Source organism: Anopheles coluzzii, chromosome 2, assembly GCF_943734685.1.
Source record: "Anopheles coluzzii chromosome 2, AcolN3, whole genome shotgun sequence".
NCBI classification, from domain to species: Eukaryota; Metazoa; Arthropoda; class Insecta; order Diptera; family Culicidae; genus Anopheles; species Anopheles coluzzii.
In genome coordinates this window covers 53,231,711-53,252,076 of record NC_064670.1, presented here as the reverse complement: position 1 = coordinate 53,252,076, position 20,366 = coordinate 53,231,711, and the positions used below count along the sequence as shown (strand labels likewise).

The 20,366-nt window shown below is 47.9% G+C and overlaps 6 protein-coding genes across 7 annotated transcripts; 3 read left to right on the top strand and 3 right to left on the bottom strand.

Moving 5' to 3' along the window:
• Positions 1-1,965: 1,965 nt before the first annotated feature.
• On the top strand, positions 1,966-4,243 carry LOC120949223 (traB domain-containing protein). The gene is made up of 3 exons (XM_040366367.2): positions 1,966-2,226; positions 2,302-2,506; positions 2,577-4,243. The coding sequence occupies exons 2-3, from the start codon at positions 2,398-2,400 to the stop codon at positions 3,926-3,928; spliced, it is 1,461 nt and encodes a 486-aa protein (XP_040222301.2). The 5' UTR covers positions 1,966-2,226; positions 2,302-2,397; the 3' UTR covers positions 3,929-4,243.
• A 14-nt stretch (positions 4,244-4,257) lies between these two features.
• Positions 4,258-5,526, bottom strand: LOC120949225 (uncharacterized). The gene is made up of 2 exons (XM_040366372.2): positions 5,331-5,526; positions 4,258-5,246 (listed from the first exon to the last, which is right to left on the bottom strand). The coding sequence occupies exons 1-2, from the start codon at positions 5,380-5,382 to the stop codon at positions 4,288-4,290; spliced, it is 1,011 nt and encodes a 336-aa protein (XP_040222306.2). The 5' UTR covers positions 5,383-5,526; the 3' UTR covers positions 4,258-4,287.
• Positions 5,527-6,106: 580 nt separating this feature from the next.
• LOC120949224 (alpha-tocopherol transfer protein-like) lies at positions 6,107-12,678 on the top strand. 2 transcript variants are annotated; one of them, XM_040366369.2, is made up of 4 exons: positions 6,107-6,428; positions 11,277-11,473; positions 11,556-11,715; positions 11,781-12,678. In XM_040366369.2, the coding sequence occupies exons 2-4, from the start codon at positions 11,296-11,298 to the stop codon at positions 12,442-12,444; spliced, it is 1,002 nt and encodes a 333-aa protein (XP_040222303.1). In that variant the 5' UTR covers positions 6,107-6,428; positions 11,277-11,295; the 3' UTR covers positions 12,445-12,678. The 2 variants fall into 2 exon arrangements, with proteins under 2 accessions (XP_040222303.1, XP_040222305.2); XM_040366371.2 differs by lacking the exon at positions 6,107-6,428 and adding an exon at positions 10,682-10,713.
• A 188-nt stretch (positions 12,679-12,866) lies between these two features.
• LOC120951546 (uncharacterized) lies at positions 12,867-14,994 on the bottom strand. The gene is made up of 2 exons (XM_040370322.2): positions 14,716-14,994; positions 12,867-14,624 (listed from the first exon to the last, which is right to left on the bottom strand). Exons 1-2 carry the CDS (start codon positions 14,812-14,814, stop codon positions 12,945-12,947), a joined length of 1,779 nt encoding a protein of 592 aa, XP_040226256.2. The 5' UTR covers positions 14,815-14,994; the 3' UTR covers positions 12,867-12,944.
• Positions 14,995-15,065: 71 nt separating this feature from the next.
• LOC120950396 (DNA-binding protein Ets97D) lies at positions 15,066-16,948 on the top strand. The gene is made up of 3 exons (XM_040368384.2): positions 15,066-16,368; positions 16,440-16,553; positions 16,626-16,948. The coding sequence occupies exons 1-3, from the start codon at positions 15,183-15,185 to the stop codon at positions 16,910-16,912; spliced, it is 1,587 nt and encodes a 528-aa protein (XP_040224318.1). The 5' UTR covers positions 15,066-15,182; the 3' UTR covers positions 16,913-16,948.
• A 118-nt stretch (positions 16,949-17,066) lies between these two features.
• LOC120950397 (probable U3 small nucleolar RNA-associated protein 11) lies at positions 17,067-18,030 on the bottom strand. The gene has a single exon (XM_040368385.2). It carries the CDS (start codon positions 17,924-17,926, stop codon positions 17,168-17,170), a length of 759 nt encoding a protein of 252 aa, XP_040224319.2. The 5' UTR covers positions 17,927-18,030; the 3' UTR covers positions 17,067-17,167.
• Between the last annotated feature and the right edge of the window lie 2,336 nt (positions 18,031-20,366).

Sequence of the window (20,366 nt, the reverse complement as noted above, 5' to 3'; positions counted from 1 at the left end):
AAAATGATCGCCTTCCCACGTTTCTTCGTCGCTACCGATGCCGACACCTAAGCGATTAATCGAATCGATACCGAATCTGCCGCACAGCGGCCCGACCGAAAACGCTACACGCTACGTATGCCGACCTCGAAGCATAATCCCCACATCGACCGCTACTCGAACCCTAAAGCGAGATCCTTCGCCCAACCGATGACACTACGATTCGTTTGGCAGGACCGTAAGGGGGAACAGGATTCGTCTGCTTTCCTGCTCATCCACTTGCCCAGACATCATCGGGTACTTTTTCGCTCAGCCAGGGTAACCGCTATCGACCAGCACCAATGTGCTTACCTGCTGACCCGAACGATATCAAACCGAAACGTATCGACACTTGTTTCAACGTTCCTACAGGACACCGTCTGGCACTTTGACCGATTGGAACAGTTGCTCGCCCATAGCAACATATCATTCGACCGTCGCCGCAACAAACGTATCACGCTTCATACCAAGCACTTACACAAATTTTCGAAGTCGTTTCAGATCTTTGTAACGGACAGCTACGCTAATCTCCGTCAACCGCCTGAAACCAACCCAAGCAACGAACGACCACGACCATATCGGCCTCGTGATACCGTCACTCGATCGCCCGCCGATGACCGGACGCGCGCATAACTCCGATGTCCCAACTGCCATCGCCCGAACAACAGTTGACGAGCCGGCAAAACACGACTTCGATGTCTCCGCCGTCGACACCGACCTGAACGCTGAAAGCCCGAAAGTGCACTTAATCGATTTCGCATGCACCGTCGCTACCTGCAGCAGCATCGACCGCCAGCTGCACCAACCGCCAGCTCGCCCCACCACCACCTATCCTACGACATATGGAATCGATCGTATCGACCGGTGTTACCAGGGCTCAACGGAAACTCGCTTTCCTCTACGATACCAGTAACACCGCTCTAGGAGGGGAATCCTGTAGCGACCAGAGTTCCATCTGGTGCGCACACCTAGAACTACCGACAGAAAATGTTTAACGGGCTAGTTAGGCAGGGACTGCACACAAAGCTAGAGCAGGACAAACAGTGGTAGCATGCTGCACCGCAGCTATAAAAACGGTGGCTTGCTCCATACACGCTCTCTCTCGTCCTAAACGTTTCAACACCGACACGCGCATATCCGTCCGGCTTACCCAACACACACTTCTTCTCCGGCAACTCTCGAACGAACAACACTAATTTTCGCGTCTCTCCCGAACTCACCGTTCCGCGGCTTAAAAGAAAAGAATAAATCGAATTCTACCAAAAACGTAGTTCGCAAAGCGTGTTGCGTATTTCTTTAAAAAATTAGGGACCACTTTTGTGGCGCCCCTAAACATAACTTCAATGCGAAACCATACAACAGTACAGAGGAAATGAGAAAGCTCTCCTCCAAGCGATGAAGCTCAACTGGTTGGGGTATCCCACCAACAGATGGCGCCACCAGCTTTTTTGCTATTTTTAGAATGCATGAGTCGTTTGCCGTCTGCTAAACGAAGTCTTTCTATATTCCGTTTAGGTAGAGAACTTGAGTCGTTTAGAAGCCGTTTAGTGGTCGTTTAGTGGATTTGTGGCACTTGGGTCAACTGGTTGGGGTATCCCACCAACCGAAAGCGCCACTAGCTTTTTCGCTATTTTTAGAATGTATGAGTCGTTTGCCGTCTGCTAAACGAAATCTTTCTATATTCCGTTTAGGTAGAGAACTTGAGTCGTTTAGAAGCCGTTTAGTGGTCGTTTAGTGGATTTGTGGCACTTGGGATCTTCTTCTATTTTCCAATTCTTTGGTGGCTCATTCACCGTTGAGCACGCCGTGTTCACACGAGAAAGAAGGCTGTCAACCGTTCTCCAGTTGGCTTGGTCCATGGCTGCCTCCTTCCACCTTTGTCTGTAAAGGATGGGTAGAGAAAATGAGCGAGAAGCAACGATTTCTGTACGTCAAAAACTCTAACTATGTTATACGGGCGACACATCATGCAAAACAAATTGTTGGCCCGTAAAGTGCTCGTGAGAGATTGTAAATATTTCTACAAATAAAACTCTACGTTACGCTGGTCAGTCCGTTCGTTATCAGTTAAAGGACAAAAGGCTTATCTTCGATCGATCGATCCTCGCCTATCGTTAACACGCAACTCCCACTCGTTTCATGTTTACATTTTCGTTATCAAGCAACCATCGTGTGTCACTTTGCTGACGTTCAGAAACAAAATTCCAGGTGAATAACATTAACGCGTTTGAGTGCGTGGCTCATTCAGGAAGAGTTTTTTTTTGTTCACATCGTTACATCCAGCGTCCAGCGATATTCGTGCAAAAGTTTATCACGATTCGTTGAGGTAGTGATAACGTGGAGTTTGTGCCTGCTTGCCATCTGTGATTACGGGGCGCAATGTCTTCTCCGATCAGCTCGTCCTCGGAATACAACAGTGCGCTGGATCAGACGTTCAACTCTACGCTTGATTCGGACAAGTTAAATAATTCCGACCTGAGCAATAGTGGTAGGTGGTAAATGGTTTATCTGGTGATCCCATATAATTTCCAAACTAAATCTTTCCCTTATGGCCGCAGATATCGAAAACGTGAATCTGACTGGTGACTGGAATGAGGCACTTCGAGCCAAACAGAAGAAAAATGCAAAAGATTCTACACTGCATTTACTGGACAGTTTGCGCAATAACAATCTTGACCAGACGGGCGACACGATAGGAGACACAACCGCACTGAATAGCACCGCCAGCACGCTCAGCCTGGATCTGAGCGCTGCCGGTGAGCTGTCTGATACGATCAACAATGTAACGTTATCGTTCGTGAGCTCCTCGGAAGAGGATGGCGAGGTGCTGACGGCTAGCACGCCCCGAGCTCCCGATGTCAGTGTTAACATGTCGCAGTCCGACACGTCCACCACGACGACCCAGGGCGAGAAGGATTCTCGCGACACAACGGCTAACGTATCGCAGCTGCCAGTAGAAAGTGGAAGCGATTCGGCGATTCCACTGTACGCGACACTGGAGGAGTTTGACCGAAATCTTCCAGAGACGGTAACACTGCTAACGAAGCCGGACGGTACGAAGGTGTACTTGGTTGGAACGGCTCATTTTAGCGAAAGCTCCCAGCGGGACGTTTCGCTGGTGATGCGAAACGTACGTCCACACGTATTAATGCTAGAGCTGTGCCCGTCCCGTGTGCATATTTTAAAGTACGACGAGAAAACGCTGCTGGAGGAAGCGAAAGATATGAACGTGGCCAAAATGCGTCAGATCATCCGGACGAATGGTATGGTCAATGGCATATTCTACATTCTGCTGTTAAACATGAACGCTAAGTTCACCAAGAAGCTAGGCATGGCGCCGGGAGGAGAGTTTCGGTGCGCGGTCAAGGAGGCTCAGCAGATCCCGAACTGCGTCATACAGCTTGGCGACCGCGAGATCAAAGTGACGCTGCACCGTGCCCTGCGCGGCCTGTCCCTCTGGCAAACGATCAAACTGCTTCCGAAGCTGCTGTTCATCGATGACGACATTAGTATCGAGGAGGTGGAGCAATGCAAGCGGAAGGACCTGCTCGAGGAGATAATGCTCGAAATGGCCGGCGAGTATCCCGCCTTCGGGCGAGTGTTCATCCACGAGCGGGATCTCTACCTGTGCCATTCGCTGCAGCTGGCCGCACGGCCGCAGATCAACCCGGTCGACGGACGTTCCGAGCCGATACGAGTGGTGGGAGTAGTGGGTATTGGCCACGCTGCCGGCATCGCCAAGCACTGGGGCAAGGTTGAGATCAGCAATATCGAGTCGATCATAACGATTCCACCGGCCAGCTTTGGGCATCGTATGGTGAAGTACACTGTCAAGTATGGTTTGCTCGGGCTCGCGGCATACGGTGTGTTCCGATTCGCTCGTCCCCGGTTCGAGCGACTTTTCCTATGATTGATTTTCGGATTTCTTGGCAGAACGGGCTCGAGAACATGTCGTGAGGCTAACTATGCGATGGCCACAGCACAGAATCAAACTATACATATTAATCGAGTGTAGGCGCGTGGGAGGTGGTGGTGGCAGTAGATGCAAGGAAGTTCCATATCTCTTCTCGCTAAATGCACCAAAAGACTTTACCTTACCTTTATTGCCAGCATTCCAGGGAGTTAAAATCAGAACTGACGCACAATCTAACGCAAGGTGCCAGAGAGATGCGAGGGAGATAAAGTTTAGAAAATAAAGCCACAGTTATCAGTTCCACATCAGTTACAGCGAAGTGTAAGATCGATTTGAGGTACCGTTTATTGAAAGCTCTAAATGTTGAGCAACCAGGAAATGTCGTCTTCCATCGTTACCTCCTGCTTAACGCTAACTGTTTGCACCTCTTCGTCGTTCTGTTGCTTCTTCCGTTTCGGTGAAGGTGGTTCTTGTTTGATTGGTACTACTTCCAATGCATTTTCCTCCACGGGAGGGGGCTCTTTTCGCTTCCTGGACTTGGAGGGAGTTCCGACAGGTGGCACCGGTTTCACCGATACAGTCTGTTCGCCAGTACCTGCTGTTCGAGCATTGTCTGCTGTTTGCGGAGATTGGTTGCTGGCCACTAGGGGCGTGTTTTTGTACAATAGTTCGGCCTTCTGCTGAGCTAACGCGAGCCGCTTCCGTACGCGTTTAGGTAATGCTAAATACTCTTTGAAATCGTAGCCGAGCAGAGGATGCCGCTCGCGAAGCTCTTCTGGATAGGGTACAGTAACATCGCTGACATTACTCGCGTCTTGCAGCACTGGTTCGGCCAGCGGAGGCAGTGCTTCATGGATGCGTACAAACCCGACCGGTACGAAGGATTTTACGCGTGTACCAGACTGCAGGCCCACTACCCGCTCGTTCCTGTTGTACTGTACGTGTGCCTCGAGCGGAACGGAACAGTTTTTGATGGTGGAACGCGGAGCGGTCAGATTGAGTTTCTTGTTCATCAGTTCGGCTTTGACGTCAACGCTGGCAGGGCATTGAATGATCCACGTTTCTTCATCCGGATCGGTTAGATCGATGTCTACACACGATTGTGACAGTGGCAGAGGCTTAATGCGCGGACGCTCCTTGAAGTACTGTTGCAGTTGCAGTTCCAGATCGCTCGGTATGAGCCGTTGCTTGCACAGTGCTGCTACAACTTCCTTCGTTTGGGTAGAGCCTTCTGCAACGTTATCCGGCTCATCGTCGTTGTCGTCGCCGTCTAGCTCCCTGGGCGGTACGGTGACATCGGGATCCCAGTTTTCTTCTGAATTCTCAAGAATTTAACTCATTAGCCACTTGATAGATGGAGTGCATGAAAGGACAATGCTTTTTACGGATGGTTTCTTACCGATTTTAATGTCTACTCCGCTTTTACGCTTTTTAGCAGCTACCGAAGCCATGGTGCAAAATTCCACAACATGCGGCACGTTTTCTTTCGCCCGATTATCGCGCTGTCTGTCAATGTTTTGTGTTGCGATTGGTGACACTGACGTTTGCCCTGCGCAGTGTTGCCAGTTTCTCAAGAAAATACATACACCTTGCCTTAAGATACCTTTTTGAAAAGGTTTGTGCTGGGCTGCAGTTGTTTCGCAATATGAATTCAAGATATTCGGTCCCGGACACAAAAGAACGACACTAAATCGGGATAGTAAGGAATGCCGTAACTATTTTCTCTTTTCATGAAGTAGTATATGAATGTAAACACCATCAAGTGTGGATTGTCAGCGGATTTCCCGAATACACAAAAAAAAAAACAACTCTTTTGTAAGCATGTTGTGCTTTCACCGTTACGTGGTACTTTCTATGGTTAAATGCTGATCTATGCAAACAACGAAACACAATCGTTTGCAAACGAAAAATGTCACTAGAACAGCACACCATGGCTGAGACATCGTACAAGCTAACAGAAGGAAAAATAACCAAAACACATTGCGTCACTGGCACGAAACAAAGCTGCCGGCTCAGCAGACCCGTAGCGTAGAACGTAAACCACCGGTTCCGGGGTGTTTTGCAAAGCGCGTTTTTTTTTTTAATACAGTGCTTACCCCAACTCGCCAATGAAAAAAAACTCCTTCTCCCCTCCCCCATCGAAGAAGTCGCGCGAAAACCGGTGGTGCTAGATCGCGCTCGATCGCGCTCACTCGTTGTTTAACCGGCTCACTGCGCGGAGGTGATCGTATTGTTGCGCGAAGTTGGCTTATCTTGGAACAGAGTTCGCCTAGCACCACCTGCCCGGTCTAGCCCAGCCCAGCCCAGCCCATATTGCGGCGTCGAACGGAAGCGTGGTTTTAGTGACTTGAACGCGTGAAGATGAGATGAACGCTTAGTCATTGATGCGTTTGAGTTTGTTTACTACTTATTTTTGTGCTACCTCTTGAATCGTCTTGAGTATTCTCTATAGTGTACCAAATTCGACGGAATATTAACTCATCCTCTTCAACCAAAGGTAAGTTTGTAGTTTTTAATGCTAATATAGTTCTAATGTGTATAAGAGAGGGGAAGAAGTACACAGCCGTGTCCGTGATCACAGCTCTTGAACTGCCCCTAAGCCGTACGATCAAAAGGGAACAGGAAGGTGTGTGTGATGGTGAATGATAATAACTATTATTTAAACACACGTTGATCACATACCACTTTTTCTCGTCAAGGTCCTTGCCATTTCTTAACTGCTGGTGATGGATCTTTATGAGCAGTGCGTTACCTGTGTGCGCAATAAAACTGTATGCCCTTTGATCCCTGGATACAGGCAAACCCAGTTGAGGTTCGATGATGTAGTATAAAGTATAAGACCGCTAACCTTTAGCAATTGCCATATAATTGTTTCTCTGTAGTGTATTGTACAGATACGCTAAAAGGAAAAATAAGTAACGTTTCCTTATCCCATTTGCCTTTAGGCTGATCATAATTTGATGAATAATCAAATCAACATTACGTTGAAATGGAAAATTCTTCTTACATCTCCATTTTGTGTCTAATTGCCCCTTCGGTTAATTAGTTCTTACGAGGAGTATCAAAGAAAGACTTAGAGATGTCCAATTAATTCTTATTTTTATTGCATTTTTTCGAAGCATATACATCAACGCACCTTTATGGTGCAGTAGAGAGACATTAAGAGGGATCGTGAGATAGAGAGAAGGGAAGAGAAAAAGTTCAACCTTTTTGTACACCTTCTGTCAATCCATCAAAGAAGGCTACGGACAAAACAGTATGATCATTTGCGGTTATGATCGTTGACGCGGACACACTGCACCCCTACCCTTTCGGCGTTATCCGCCCGTTTAGGGGTGCATTTGGGGCGGACAGTGGTTGCTGTGGCCCCACCGCACAGGTCTATCGATTACAGCGCCTATATCGAGAAACCTTCAAGGACTGGTTTCCCTCCCCCGGAACACATTTCATTCTAATGCATGTCGGGTGGTGTGGCGCGTTGATTACACCCTGCACAAGAAGGCAAATTGCCACCCGCTTGATCGTGCTGCTCAGGATGATGGTAATGATGCTGATGATGATTATGATGATGTGAACGGGAATGTGCGTGTGTGTGAGTGTGTGTTGGCTTCAAGTGCATCGCAAATGCAGGCCAAGCGAAACTTGCGCTTTCATGTGCAGTTTGCATACGCACTGGGACGGATTGCGCAAGCATGGGACCAACAACGGTTATTTGCCCTTTGAACGCTACGCAACCTTGAAACGAGAGCGAATCCCTCCAGGGATCGAGGAGGTGTGTGTGTGTGTGTCTGTCTGTTCGACCTACCGGGTGTCTCCGGTGAAAGATACACATAGACAAAGAGCGTGATGCATCTCTTGGATGTGAGGCGCTGTTTTGCGCTGTTGTTGAGCAATGTGGTCTGTCCCACCTGCCTTTCCACCGCAATCTGCACATGGTTGCAGTGATGCACCTGGCTAGGGTTGATCGATGCACCGCTTGACCATGAGCCGAAGGTAGTTTCACGAGTTGCATTTCTTGTGGTGTATTATTTTCAGTACCGTTCAAAGCTTTACCTATAAAGCATCCATTGAAGCTGTGTCAATTGTTCGCAGCGTGTTGAAAAAACTACAATATCAATGGAAGAAACGTTCACTGCCACAATTGTATGTTAAATTTGCTGCTCCGTTTCAGATCAAAATTGCCAATAGTCGCATCCGCATGCTTCTACTCTACTCGCGTGTGAGAAAGTAATGGCATTGTATCTAAAACCATCTTTGTAATCTTCGTCACACCCCACATAACTAATGTTGATGAAGCATGTTTATGTCACTGAACTGTGCTATCAAGTATTCAATTTGATTATTCCAAGACAAGGTTTATCGTCAAAAGATGCCGGAACTTTCCTTGAACGGTTACGGTGACACGGGGATACTACAACATGCCAGATGAGAATGGTTTTTGGAAACCGGTTCATGAAATGTAGCAGAGTTTTATGAATACAAAAGTAGAATACCGCGAACGTATGTGTGTGTGTGTGCACCCGCGAAGATTACATACATTTGAATATTCAAATTTTCATAAGAACATCCCACCGCGTGAGCCGCGTGCGATTGGGGGTCACGAAATACTTATAACCTGAACACAATCATTCACCCCGGAAGTGGTTTGATTCTACATAAATTCGTCTGCCAATATATACTGGATCAGGTGGTTTTGTGTGTGTGTGTGGTATTTTCTCATTTTTTTAAAGATTAGAGTCGATTAAGAAGAAGAATATTGATCATCTGTTTGGGCGATCGTACCGGTAACAGTGATAGTGATCCTTTTATAGTGCTCCGAAGTGTGTATCGCATGTTGGGGTTAGGTTGATTCTTGTAAGATTAGGAATAATAATATCAATAAGAATTATAATATGAGGACGTGTGTCGTGATTTCGCTTCGCGAACATTAACTGAACAAATTATTGCTTAACAAGAGTAAAATCAATATTAAATTATATTTTGCTCTTTGTTGGCCATATTTTCAGTTCCAGTTGTTAAATTCTCAATGACTCTTATTGCATGTACACAATTCAAGTACTACTACTAAACTTCAAAGAGATGATAGGTTCATTATCATACAGAAAAAAAATCCACATAAATTACAAAACGTTTAAAGCTATTTTTTATGATCAGCTAAGATGTAACGGAAAAATGAGGAGATCCGTGTTATTAGGTGTTGTATGCATAGCTTTTTTTTTACACTTTTTCTAAACTTCTTGGCTAGGACTTCTAATCTTCTTCAATGATTTTCCTTTTACATAAAACGATCGCGATCTTGTTTATATCTAGTTTTCTTGGTTAAAGCCTTTTTGTGCTGTTAAAATATGGAACCATCCGATTCAAAGGATGCAACCAAATGGCGACGAAATTCTAACTGTTCTAACAAAACGCACGGAGTAAGCTAACATATTTGGGTTGAGTATATGGGAATGTACTGTTTCAAGGCACCCTTACCATGCAGCTTATTAATCTAATGCAATTAATCTAATGCAAATGCAACTATAGTGAAAGTTCTCATAAAAGATTCGTACTGCTGCAATCGTTGTACGGCAGAAAGGCTTTTTTCATTCCACTTCGGCTTAGTTTGAATGCGAACAATATTCAATTAGTACCATGCCCTATAGGGAATGCCTAACAACTTCGAACAAAGTCCCTGCTCCCCTCCAATCGAATTTAGCAACCAACCAAACGGCAAATCTCCAATGTCTGTTGCAATACCCGCGGTGTGCGGCTTTTGTTTGTTCGATGGTTGAGCAAACAACACCCCGGTGTGTGTTGTGTTTGTTGCAGTGTAGGACAGATTGAGAAGAGTTCTTCTGGTCGCCAGATCGAATTGTTGTTGCAACACGTGCAAAACGGACAGTCTCCGGTGGTGTGGTACACATTGACATATTACCACATTGCTGATTGAAAAATGGTTGAATCATCACCCCGCCGAGAGAGTGCCCGACTGTCGCGGTTATGATTGGTGTGTTGGTGTGTGCAGATTTCAGCAAAAACAAGAAACAATATGTATTCCCCACATCCTCATCATCATCCTGGCCACTTCTTGGTCCATGCGACGACCACGCGTTGTTGAACACACGTTGATCGTCGGACAGATTGATTTGTGACGCCAGTGGTTAAAGCTTGCGCAACGGTGGTTGTATGTGTACGGTGGTGTGGTGGTGTGGTGGTGGAATGATGTCTGGATGTGGGGAAGGGACTTATTTTTTTTAAACAGCGGTACCGATTAATCTTGAAACCATGATCACTGCCGTCGCCCAGTGACCTACATTAAGGGTGAGCTGTACATAAAAAGAAGGATTCCGTCGCAAAGTGATCGTGACCGTCGCGTGTGCAGCAGTGTAATATATATTGCGCCCGTATTGCCGCGTCACTCGCTGAAGATCCTTTTGAACTTGCGCCAAAAACCTGTTCGTAGTGCGCAAGTGTCCTTTAGTGTACATGTGTACGTGTGCCATCGACACGCTCTTAGCGTCATCGCACATTCGCTTTCGTTTGGGAATTTGGGAAGTGGAGAGCGAAAAAGCCGAATTGTTGCGCCGGACTGCTTCGCTCCCCGGTGAGGGGAAAGGAAAGCAGGGTTTGGCCAAGCCGCGCAAACTGGTCTCCCGGTGACATTGAACTGTTGGTGGTGGTGGTGTCGTGGAGTGGAGTCGTCGGGAACTGGGATTGCGTTTTGGTGTGGAAATTCGCATCAGTAGGCTATTTGGGCTCGAATCAGATGGATTGGACTAAAATATGCGTAATTTCTTATGGTGAGGTTATGTTGAATTAGTTTTGAGGCTTTTTGTTGATTATGCTAAGATGAAAATGAGCTAAAAGCAGCTAAATATAAGCTACAAACTCTTGTAAGGCTCTTGTACAAGTCGGAACACGTGGACACATCTAGTCGATTGATGTTAGACGTTAGGGGCCGAGTTTATAACACATACCACTGAAAAAAAAATGAAAGGAAAGTTTTGTGGTAAAAGTAAAGCCGTGTCGAGTTTCTGCGGTACAGTTTCAATCACGGGACAATCCGATTGTTGTGGAGGCAATGGTGAACGATTATACAACACCAGCGTCGGCTAAATATTGAGCTAATAGGTCGCCCACGGGCAAAACGAAACTAGATCTCGTTTAGTGACGGTCTAAAAGTGTACCGTCGAACATTGCGTGGCTAAGATATTGCAAGATTGTATCACAATAATATAGACTTTGTATGGTTGAAGTTTGTCGCTATTGTATTATTATTTATTTCGATATTATTTCTCCTTGTTGTGGTTTAGAAAAGGTGTACAATTGTTCACTAATGTTAAGGACTTTCCTTTTTCCACAGGACGAAAACAACACACACAATGAAGAAAGGTACGAAAGCCATCACGAAAGCGGACGCGTACCGCTTCACGCTCTCGGACGAGTTGCGCCTAATCGCCAAAGAGGAGCTGCGTGAAACGCAAGCCACACGCGACCATGCGCTTCAGATGCTGCGCGAATGGGCTGAAAAGAATCCTCGCATCGTCAAGATTCGAATGGGTGAGTTCGGTTTGTGAGAGTCTCCCGTCTCAAACGCAACTTACTTATCCCCCTCCCCCCCTCTCCGTTGCACCTGTTGTAGATGCAAACTTTTTCCTTAAGTTTCTGCGCGCGAAAAAGTTCCAAATTCCGGTCGTACAGGAAAACATCGAGCGGTACGTACTGCTGAAGAATGCGTTTGAGGGCGCATTTAAAAATCTCGACTGCCGACTTCCCAAGATGGCCAAGCTGATCGACCAGGGGTAAGTGAGCTATTCAAGCTTCCTGTAAGAATGTGCTGATTTTCATGTTGTCGCGTGCGTTTCAGCTATATGTTTGCCTTGCCGGAGCGCGATCGTGAAGGTCGACGGGTGATCTTCTACCGACCGGGCGTGTTCGATCTGCGGGAGTACACCAACGCCGATATGCTGAAGATTCACGGCATTTGCTACGAAACGCTGATGGCGGACGAGGAGAACCAGATCCGGGGTTTCATTCATGCCGGCGTCGGCACCGGCATTGGGCTGCCGTATCTAACGCTGTTCACGATCAAGGAAGCGGTAAGGATTGCGAAAAATGGCGAAAAGATACTGCCGATGCGCCATCGCGAGATGTACGGGTGCAACATCAATCCGGCGATGAAGGTGGCGGTCGACTTTGGCATGTCGCTGATCTCGCAGAAGCTGCGCGAGCGCATCCGGCTGTACACCGACATTAAGGACATCGAGCTGGAGAAGCGGCTGCTGCCGAAAGAGTACGGCGGCGAGATGCCGATGGCGGAGATGATACGGCTGTGGAAGCTGGAGCTGGAAGCGTACCGCGGGCGGCTGCTCGCGGACGACGAGATGTCGGTCAATTTGGGCATGTACTCGGACGCGGCCAAGGAGGGTTCGGTCGGTGCACTGAAGGAGCCGCTGAACGGGTGCACGGGCGCTAGCGATAACTCGACGTACGGGTTGGCCGGTAGCTTCCGGAAGCTGGAGGTGGATTGATCACTGATTGCGGTTTGAACGGGCTTTGAAGCATGGCAAAGGTTTTGGGAACGTCCGGAAGGAATGATTCGTAGTATGTAGGATGTGTTTAAGAATTAAGGTAGTTTCACACTGGTCCCGTGTATCAAGTCGTTTTTTTCTATATACTTTGTGTAGGATTTGTATTTGCTACTGTGTGTATGTGTGTGTTTTTTGTGTTTGCAATTAATAAAGTTACGAAACTTAAAATTCCTACACATTTTAGTACCCTTACCCTCTTCTTGGCCATGCAAGTTCAGACGAAAAAAGGGCACCAATGCTCTTACCATTAGACCAAGCTTTCCCCCTGATCCACTGATGGTATTCGAAGTTAATTGATATTTTGTTTTAAACTATACCCTTTTCGTTCGTTCAAGTTAAAGAAAGAGCAAACGCAGTTAAGCTAAAGTTTGGACAAAGAGATTCGTGTGTATATTTTTTTTTTGTTTCGGGACATTTTGGCAAGACACGGGCTTCAGGCTTCAGGTAACACGCCGCCGGTGGGGAATTTCCACCACGTTCAGCAGCTTGGTATTGCGTGGATGGAATGTGAGGATAGGATCATCATCATCGTACGAAGTGTCGTTTGCGGTACCGTTCAGCTTTGCTTCCGGCGCACCACCACCACCACCACCGTCCCGGTCGTCCGCGCTGTCGGACGATTCGCTCGGATAGAAGCACACGGTCGAGTTCGGGTGGATGTTGTAGTTGAAGTGTTGAAATTTGTCCAAATGACGCTGCTTGGTGACGCCCGTCAGCGTGAGATCTTTCGCGCGCAGGTTGATCCGCGTGGTGGTGGGACAGTTTGGACGGATTGCCTTCGGTCGGTAGATAACCAGTCCCTCGTCGTGATAGCAACCGTCCCGCTGGATGCCGACCCGTTTCCTTTCCTGCTCGTTCAATCGGACGGGTTTGGGCGGACAAATGGCCGACGATTCGGGCTGATGTGGTCGCGGCCGCTTGGAAGCGCTTAGCGTGATCGACTGAAATGGTTCCAGTATCTCCCGCTCGGTCGGTGACGTTTTCCTAGGCGTGACGGACTTTTCCGGCGTTACCACCAATGGTGGCTGCGGTTGGACGGTGTGTTGCGCCGATTTCGTCGGACGGATTGATGCGGCGTTGGGTGCCCGATGCCCGCGCGAGGACGCTACTGGAGCAAAAAATACTTCATCACTGTCACTGTCGGACGAGGATGAGGTGGAAGTGTTCTGCATTCGGCTAGCAGCGGCAGCCCGTTTCGAGACCTTGCGCCGACAAAATGCTTTGTTTTTCTTTATCCGCGCGCACTGTTCCAGTGCTTTGGCGTACACTTGGTCCTGATCGTACGGTTGCTGCTGCTTCTTGCTGCTTGGTGAAGCGCGATCGAATGAACGGTTCACCCCACTCGCTCCTGGTCGCTTGCGGGGAACAGTTTTCTTAAACACTTTACGCCTATTTGGCCTATCCTTCGGTGGCTCAAGCGCCGCCAGCCCCGACGGCCGATGGTGCTGTGCGGGCGGTATCTTCTGCCCCGGGTGATAGTTGTACCGCGGTCTGGGAGGATTCTTTGCATCACACGCACTGTCCGATTTGCTGTGGACACGCTGCTCCAGCGATAAACGTGCGGCTTGCGCATCCGCCTTCTGTTGCTCCTCGAAGCCGATGCCGAGCGAGGTGAGACGCCGGACGGAGCTCGTTACCGAGTACTGTTTGATCATGGTGGTCACTTTGAGCTTGTTGCTAATCTGCTTGTTCGAGCGAATGTACTGCGCCGTGTCGACCGAGTAGAGCGAGTCTGCGTCAGCGTCCATGCGCGTTTCCGTTACCGTGGTTACTTGCTGCGTCTGGTAGTGCACATTGTAGTTGCCGGTGATGGTGTGCATGTGGTTTCGCAACCAATTCTCAACCTTTTCGTGGCTCACCATCCGGAACTCGTTGTCGTCCAGTATCTCCTTCAGCCCGTTCGCCTCCCATTCGCGCTGGCGCAACGGCACCGCCCGCCGCAGCTGTTGCTTGATCTCTTCCGGGTTCTCTTCGGCGCTCTGCTCCTCGGTCGAGGCCTCGACGACATCGCTGACCGAGCTTTCGTCGCTCATCTCCTGGTCGAGCATCACCATGGCCGTGTCGATGTCCATGCTCTGATCCGATGGGTTTTCCGTCGAGCCGATGGGCTCTTCGTACTTCTACCATGCAAAAGAGAACGGAAGGATAGTTATTAACAATATTACATGTTTTGCAACCACAACGTTAGGTAGAATATAAACAAACGCGTACCCGCAGCAGCTCACGCCAGCTGCAGTTTCGTCGCCCTAAATCTTCATCGTTCGGCAACACTTCCTCGACGTTGGTAGTCTTTGGGACACCGGTGGACATTTTGCGCCAGCACTACGGTTCGGAATTTTCATCGCAAAATTCGCTTTCAAAATTTAGCCCCTTTTTCCCTAACAATAATTACGGAAACGAAACAGTAAACGAAAACCAAAAGACACAAACTAACAATAAAACCGAAACGAAACACGATCCTACATTTTGTTGATATGATCGCGCTTGGCCCGTTTGACAGCTAGCGACCGCACTGACAGGTCGCCCAGAACAGGTTTTTGTTTTGATGTGGTGCCACACACAACAAGCAGTGCCAGCAACATTTGGCGTGTGCGGGGTGCCACATTGTGAGTGAAAAATCGCACAGCAAGCAGTGGATACTACTGGCAGGACGCGGGTTCGTGTACGATTTGTAAGCGATGGATCCGCTTAATATAAAGCTGGAGGTGCCGGACTTACCGCTGCCCCTCGGGGAGGATGGTTTGATGATGTCGACCGCCGATTTCCTGCCGACCGGAAACGACCTGTTCCTGGGCGATGATGACGACGACGTGATTGTGGTGCATATGGATTTGCGCGAGAATTTGTCCACCCTGCGGGGGTTGGTCGAGCGGCGGATTGGGCTTTCGCTCAAGCACTACGAGTTCTGGCTCCAGGGCTCGACCATGCTCGAGTCGCACAAGAACCTCGTCGACCAGTGCGTGCAGGGCGAGGGGCTGGTGCAGATCAACGTACAGGTCCAGCCGACCAAGCGGCGCATCAACATCGCGGACGTGCTGAAACCCACCGATGAGGTGCTCGAATCCTACCAGCGCGAAATCGAGCAAGCCGCAAAGGAGGCGGAAGCGGCCGCCGCCGCCAAGCGGGCCGCGGAAGAGGAGGCGGCCGCAGCCGAAGCGATTGCCGCAGCGGTGGCCGAGGCGGAAGCGGCCAGCGCGAAAGAGAATGCGGCGGAACCCGCGAGCGGGACGGGCGAGCGAGACGGGTCCGGCGCGAAGGCACCCGCCGGCCTGACGAAGGAAGCACAGGAGACGGCCAATGCCGTGGCGGCCATCATCAACTCGGTCAGTGTGGAAGAGCGTGAGAAGGAGCGCAAGAAGGAACGGCAGGTCCAGGGCGACAAGGGCGGCCTTAAGCTGATCCCGGCGATCAAGGAGGAGGTGTTGGGCTTTGGGGAGAATTCGCTGGACGAGTGCGACGAGTCGGATGGGGAGATGGGCGACGAACCGGCGGCTTGCCTGCCCTGGGTGTACGACAGTGCGTTCAAGCGCGACCAGCAGCGCCTGAACATTCCGGACGATCCGAATGAGTGGACGGTGGCGCAGGTAAAACACTGGATCCAGTGGGCGGTCCGGACGTTCAACCTGAACGGGATCAAGCTGCAGGACTGGAGCATCAGTGGCAAGGAGCTGTGCGAGCTGGATCTGGACGATTTCAAACTGAAAGCACCGAACGATCCGGGCGGCCTGTTTTGGATGCATTTGGAGCTGCTGCGACGGCACAAGATCGTGGCCACCCTGCAGAAGCCCGTCGATGGGGAAGATCTAGTTGAAATGACCATCCGGCGGAAGCTCCCCAAGCCAAACATTGGCAGCAGCAAGAACGGTAGGTAGCAATGGGCATGGGAATAGTGATAGAATAGCTACAGCACTTTACCCATTTGGTCGCTTTTGCAGATGAGTTCAGCTACTGTGGCAACCGCACGGGAAACAATGGACAGATCCAGCTGTGGCAGTTTCTGCTGGAAATTCTCACCGACCGGGAACACCGCACCATTATTCAGTGGATAGGTAAGATAGCAGCGAAGAGTGGCCCAAACAGCCCCACAACTGTCTTCATACTGTCGGTTCACCCTCCCACAGGTACCGATGGAGAGTTCAAGCTGTGCAATCCGGAACAGGTCGCTCAGCTGTGGGGCGAGCGCAAGAACAAGCCGACGATGAACTATGAGAAGCTGTCTCGCGCCTTACGCTACTACTACGACGGGGACATGATTTCGAAGGTGCACGGCAAACGGTTCGTGTACAAGTTCGTGTGCGATCTGCGCGAGCTGCTCGGGTACGATGCTTCGGAATTGGCCTCCCTGGTCAACGAAGGGAATCCCGATAATCAGTACGGGACGAAGAATTATGACGTTGATTTCGATTGATCTAGGCAGTGGTGCTTTTGTGCGTCCCTTTCTTGGATGGTTTTAGAATACATGCTACTCTGTCCTGCACCACAGAGTTGAGCTGCAGCGATTCATTTTGTACAAATATTAAGCGATCAAAAGTGCGATAGTTACAATTAACGATACGGATGGATCGGGTTGCTTCCAATTACATTTCCTTTATTTAACATTGCGTATTTCGAATGCATTTTGTACATAAGTTAAATATACAAAAAAAAAAACCGGAAACAAACCTTACCGCTTTCGTTCAAACTTAAACTTAAACTGTGGCGCCTGGTGGGGCGTTCCCTTTGCCACCAATTTAGGCTTCAGGGCACGCTTCTGCTTTAGCGCACGCTTGATCTCGAGCGTTTTCTGCACCACGGTTAGCTCCTTCTCGCGGTCAATGCGTCGCATCAGCTCCCTGTACGATAGGTCACGCTCCTGGTTTATGCGCGCGATGTCCTCCGGGCCGACGGCCAGCTTCAGCTTGCTCAGATCTTTCAGCCGGGGACGATTGGACCGACGGCCCACCAGATCTGGGTGTGTGTCCAGTCGTTCGGCAAGATTAAATTCCGTCGCCTCCTGCTCGTCCTCCACGAAGAAGATGTGCTTGTTGGGCGTCTCGTTTACCACGTCGGTCATGTGGAGCTGGCCCTGCAGGCGACGGATTTTGTTTGCCTCTACCGTTCGCTTCATCGCAACATACTTGTAATCCTGCGTTTGCATTAGCTTGATCTGATCCTTGGTAAACTCGTCGCCCTTTTCCAGCTCATGATGTTCGCCCTCCTGGATCTTGGAGTTGATCATGTGGTGATAAAACTCATCCGGATTCTTGTTCAAGGCCCGTTTGCGGAGCAACTTCAGTGTGGCTTCCTTCTGATTGCGGTCTCGGGCGCGTAGCTTGTAGTCTTTCTTCTTTTCCAGCAGCCCGAGATGCTGCCGGGCGGAAGGTTGCGCCCGTTCGCGGTGCACCTTCTGGTTCGTTTTGGTCGCCTTCTTCCAGCTGGACATGGTGGCGGACGGCTTTATACACGGTGCAAAAGATACAGCAGAGGTGCGAATATTTCGTCGACTTCACCGAGAATGCGCGTAAACAATGAACGCGTGTTGTGAGCTGGTGATGGTCGGCAGAGTGACCAGAAATACCGATTTACAGTCTGTTCCCGAGTTACGCGGTTTTTGCGTTCCCGATATAATAATAATAATAATTATTACTAATAATCTGGCCACACTGGTGGTCGGTCTTCTTCTTCTTCTTCTTCTCTTTTTGAGGTTATACCCCGGTTCGGTATACGGAGTCCAGCTTCCTGGGCCCTCCGCTACTAGTCCGTGGTTGCGTTTTACTGCGAACCTCTTTAGTTTAGGACCAGCTACTGAGGCTATATGTCCTTCTTTTCTTTTATTCCTTTCTGTCGTTTGATTTGTTCTATCGATTCGTTATTTTTGTCTCTGTGTTCCTTTTTGTGAACCTTGTGTTGTTTTTTCTGACTGTTGTTCTGTTTATGAGTTGTTGCGTTTATGAGTTCGGGTAGGATTCTAAGGTAGTTCATATTTGATAATTTGAAAAAAAAACGTTATTTTAGAACGTTATCTTATTGTCTTTGATGAATTCTGTGACTATTTTCAAAATTTTTATGTTTTTGGTTTTCCATGCCTTTATGAAGTTTTCTTCATTGAGTTTTTCTTGTCTGTTTCTCTCTATCTCATATTTCTGGCAGTCAAACACTCTATGTGATCCTGTATCATCTTTGTTGCAAATCGAACATGTTCCATGGTCGACTAATTTCATCTTATGAAGCCAGTAATTTCCATAATCATGACCAGCGATTAGCCTATTGATTATTTTGATTTCTTTTGGGGGGAGTTTCAGGTTATGGTGCCACATTTTTTTGGGAATCGATTTCTGATATTTTGCGAATTTCTTTCCTTTAGTAAGGCATGTTTGGGAATACCAAGTGTTGGCTTCCGTCCTAGCTCTGTTAGTGAAGAGGGTTATGGCATCTGATAATCTTAGTTTGTTTTGTATTGTTTGAATTGTGGTACCCATTCTTGCTAGCCTATCTGCAATTTCATTCCCCGGGATACCCACATGGCTGGGGATCCATTGAATATGGCATTGTGTTCTTTCACAATTGTGCAAGATTTTGCTGATTAGTTCGTCAATATGCATTTCTTGCTGCGCTGCCAGCAGTATGTAGCATGCTGCTAGACTGTCTGTATATAAGGTACAATTTTTTATGTTTTCTTTGCTGGCGGTTTCTAAAGCAAGGTCTATGGAATATAGTTCAGTTGTGCAAATGGAAGTCGGATGGTAGAGTCCCTCTGATAATTTGATTTCTTTGTTGGTCATCTTTATGTAAACTCCGATGCCACATTTATCATCTATTATGCTTCCATCAGTGTATATTTTTACTCCTGGTTGACTGTTTATGATTTCTAAGCTTTTTTGTCTTAGAACAGTTATGTTGTAGTTGTTTTTGCTTTTGTCTATATCAGGGATGGAGGTGTTGATATTGGTGAGGAAGTGACTATTTTTGGAGTGATTGAACTCATGTCGGGCTATGTTATCGTATATACTTTTGTTGGCTATATATGTTTGTTCTTGAGCTGATAATTTACGAGGGGGTGTGTTTCTATGGATGTTGAGGTATTGGGGATTAAAAAGTGAATGGGCTATTGCTTTTGCGAGTTGTTTTTCTACTAGTAATGAACTTCTTATATTGAACGGTATTTCTGCTGAAATTGCGAGGAGTGTGTTGATGGGAGTGGTTTTACAGCAGCCTGTTACTTTACGTAAGGTTTGGTTTAGTATGGGATTAAGGGAATTTAACACGTTCTTGTTGGCATTTTTGCTGAGAGATATCCCGTACTCTAAAGTGCCTCTCACTAGAGATTGGTGAAGTTGTATGGTTTTACCAGGGTTTATATTGTTTTTATTGTTGCAGACTATTTGAATGAAATTTATTTTCTTCTTCGCTTTCGTTATTTGATTTTTTATGTGGGAGTGGAATTTCAATTTGTCATCTATTTCTATTCCCAGAAAGCGGTGTGATTTGACCCTCTCGATCGGGACTCCGTTCATTTTCATTTTAATATAATTATTCTCTTTCGTGAACGTCATTACTTTGGTTTTTTCTATGTTGATATTTAGTTTTAGTGTTGCAAGCATGTTAGCTAGTTGGTTCAGGGACCGTTGTAGTTTGGTTTTTAGTTGTTGTAGGGAAATTCCGTTTTCTATCAATGCAAAATCGTCTGCATACTGTATTAGCTTGATTTTATTTGCATTTAAAGCATGGCAGTCGCTGGTGTATAGGTTGAATAATAACGGAGATAACACATCACCTTGTGGGAGACCGTTGGATATCCTTCTTCTAATTGTTTGGCCATCTGAATCTATTTCAACCCATCGGTTGGTCAAGAAGTTTTTTACCCATCTGATATCTTCGGGAGA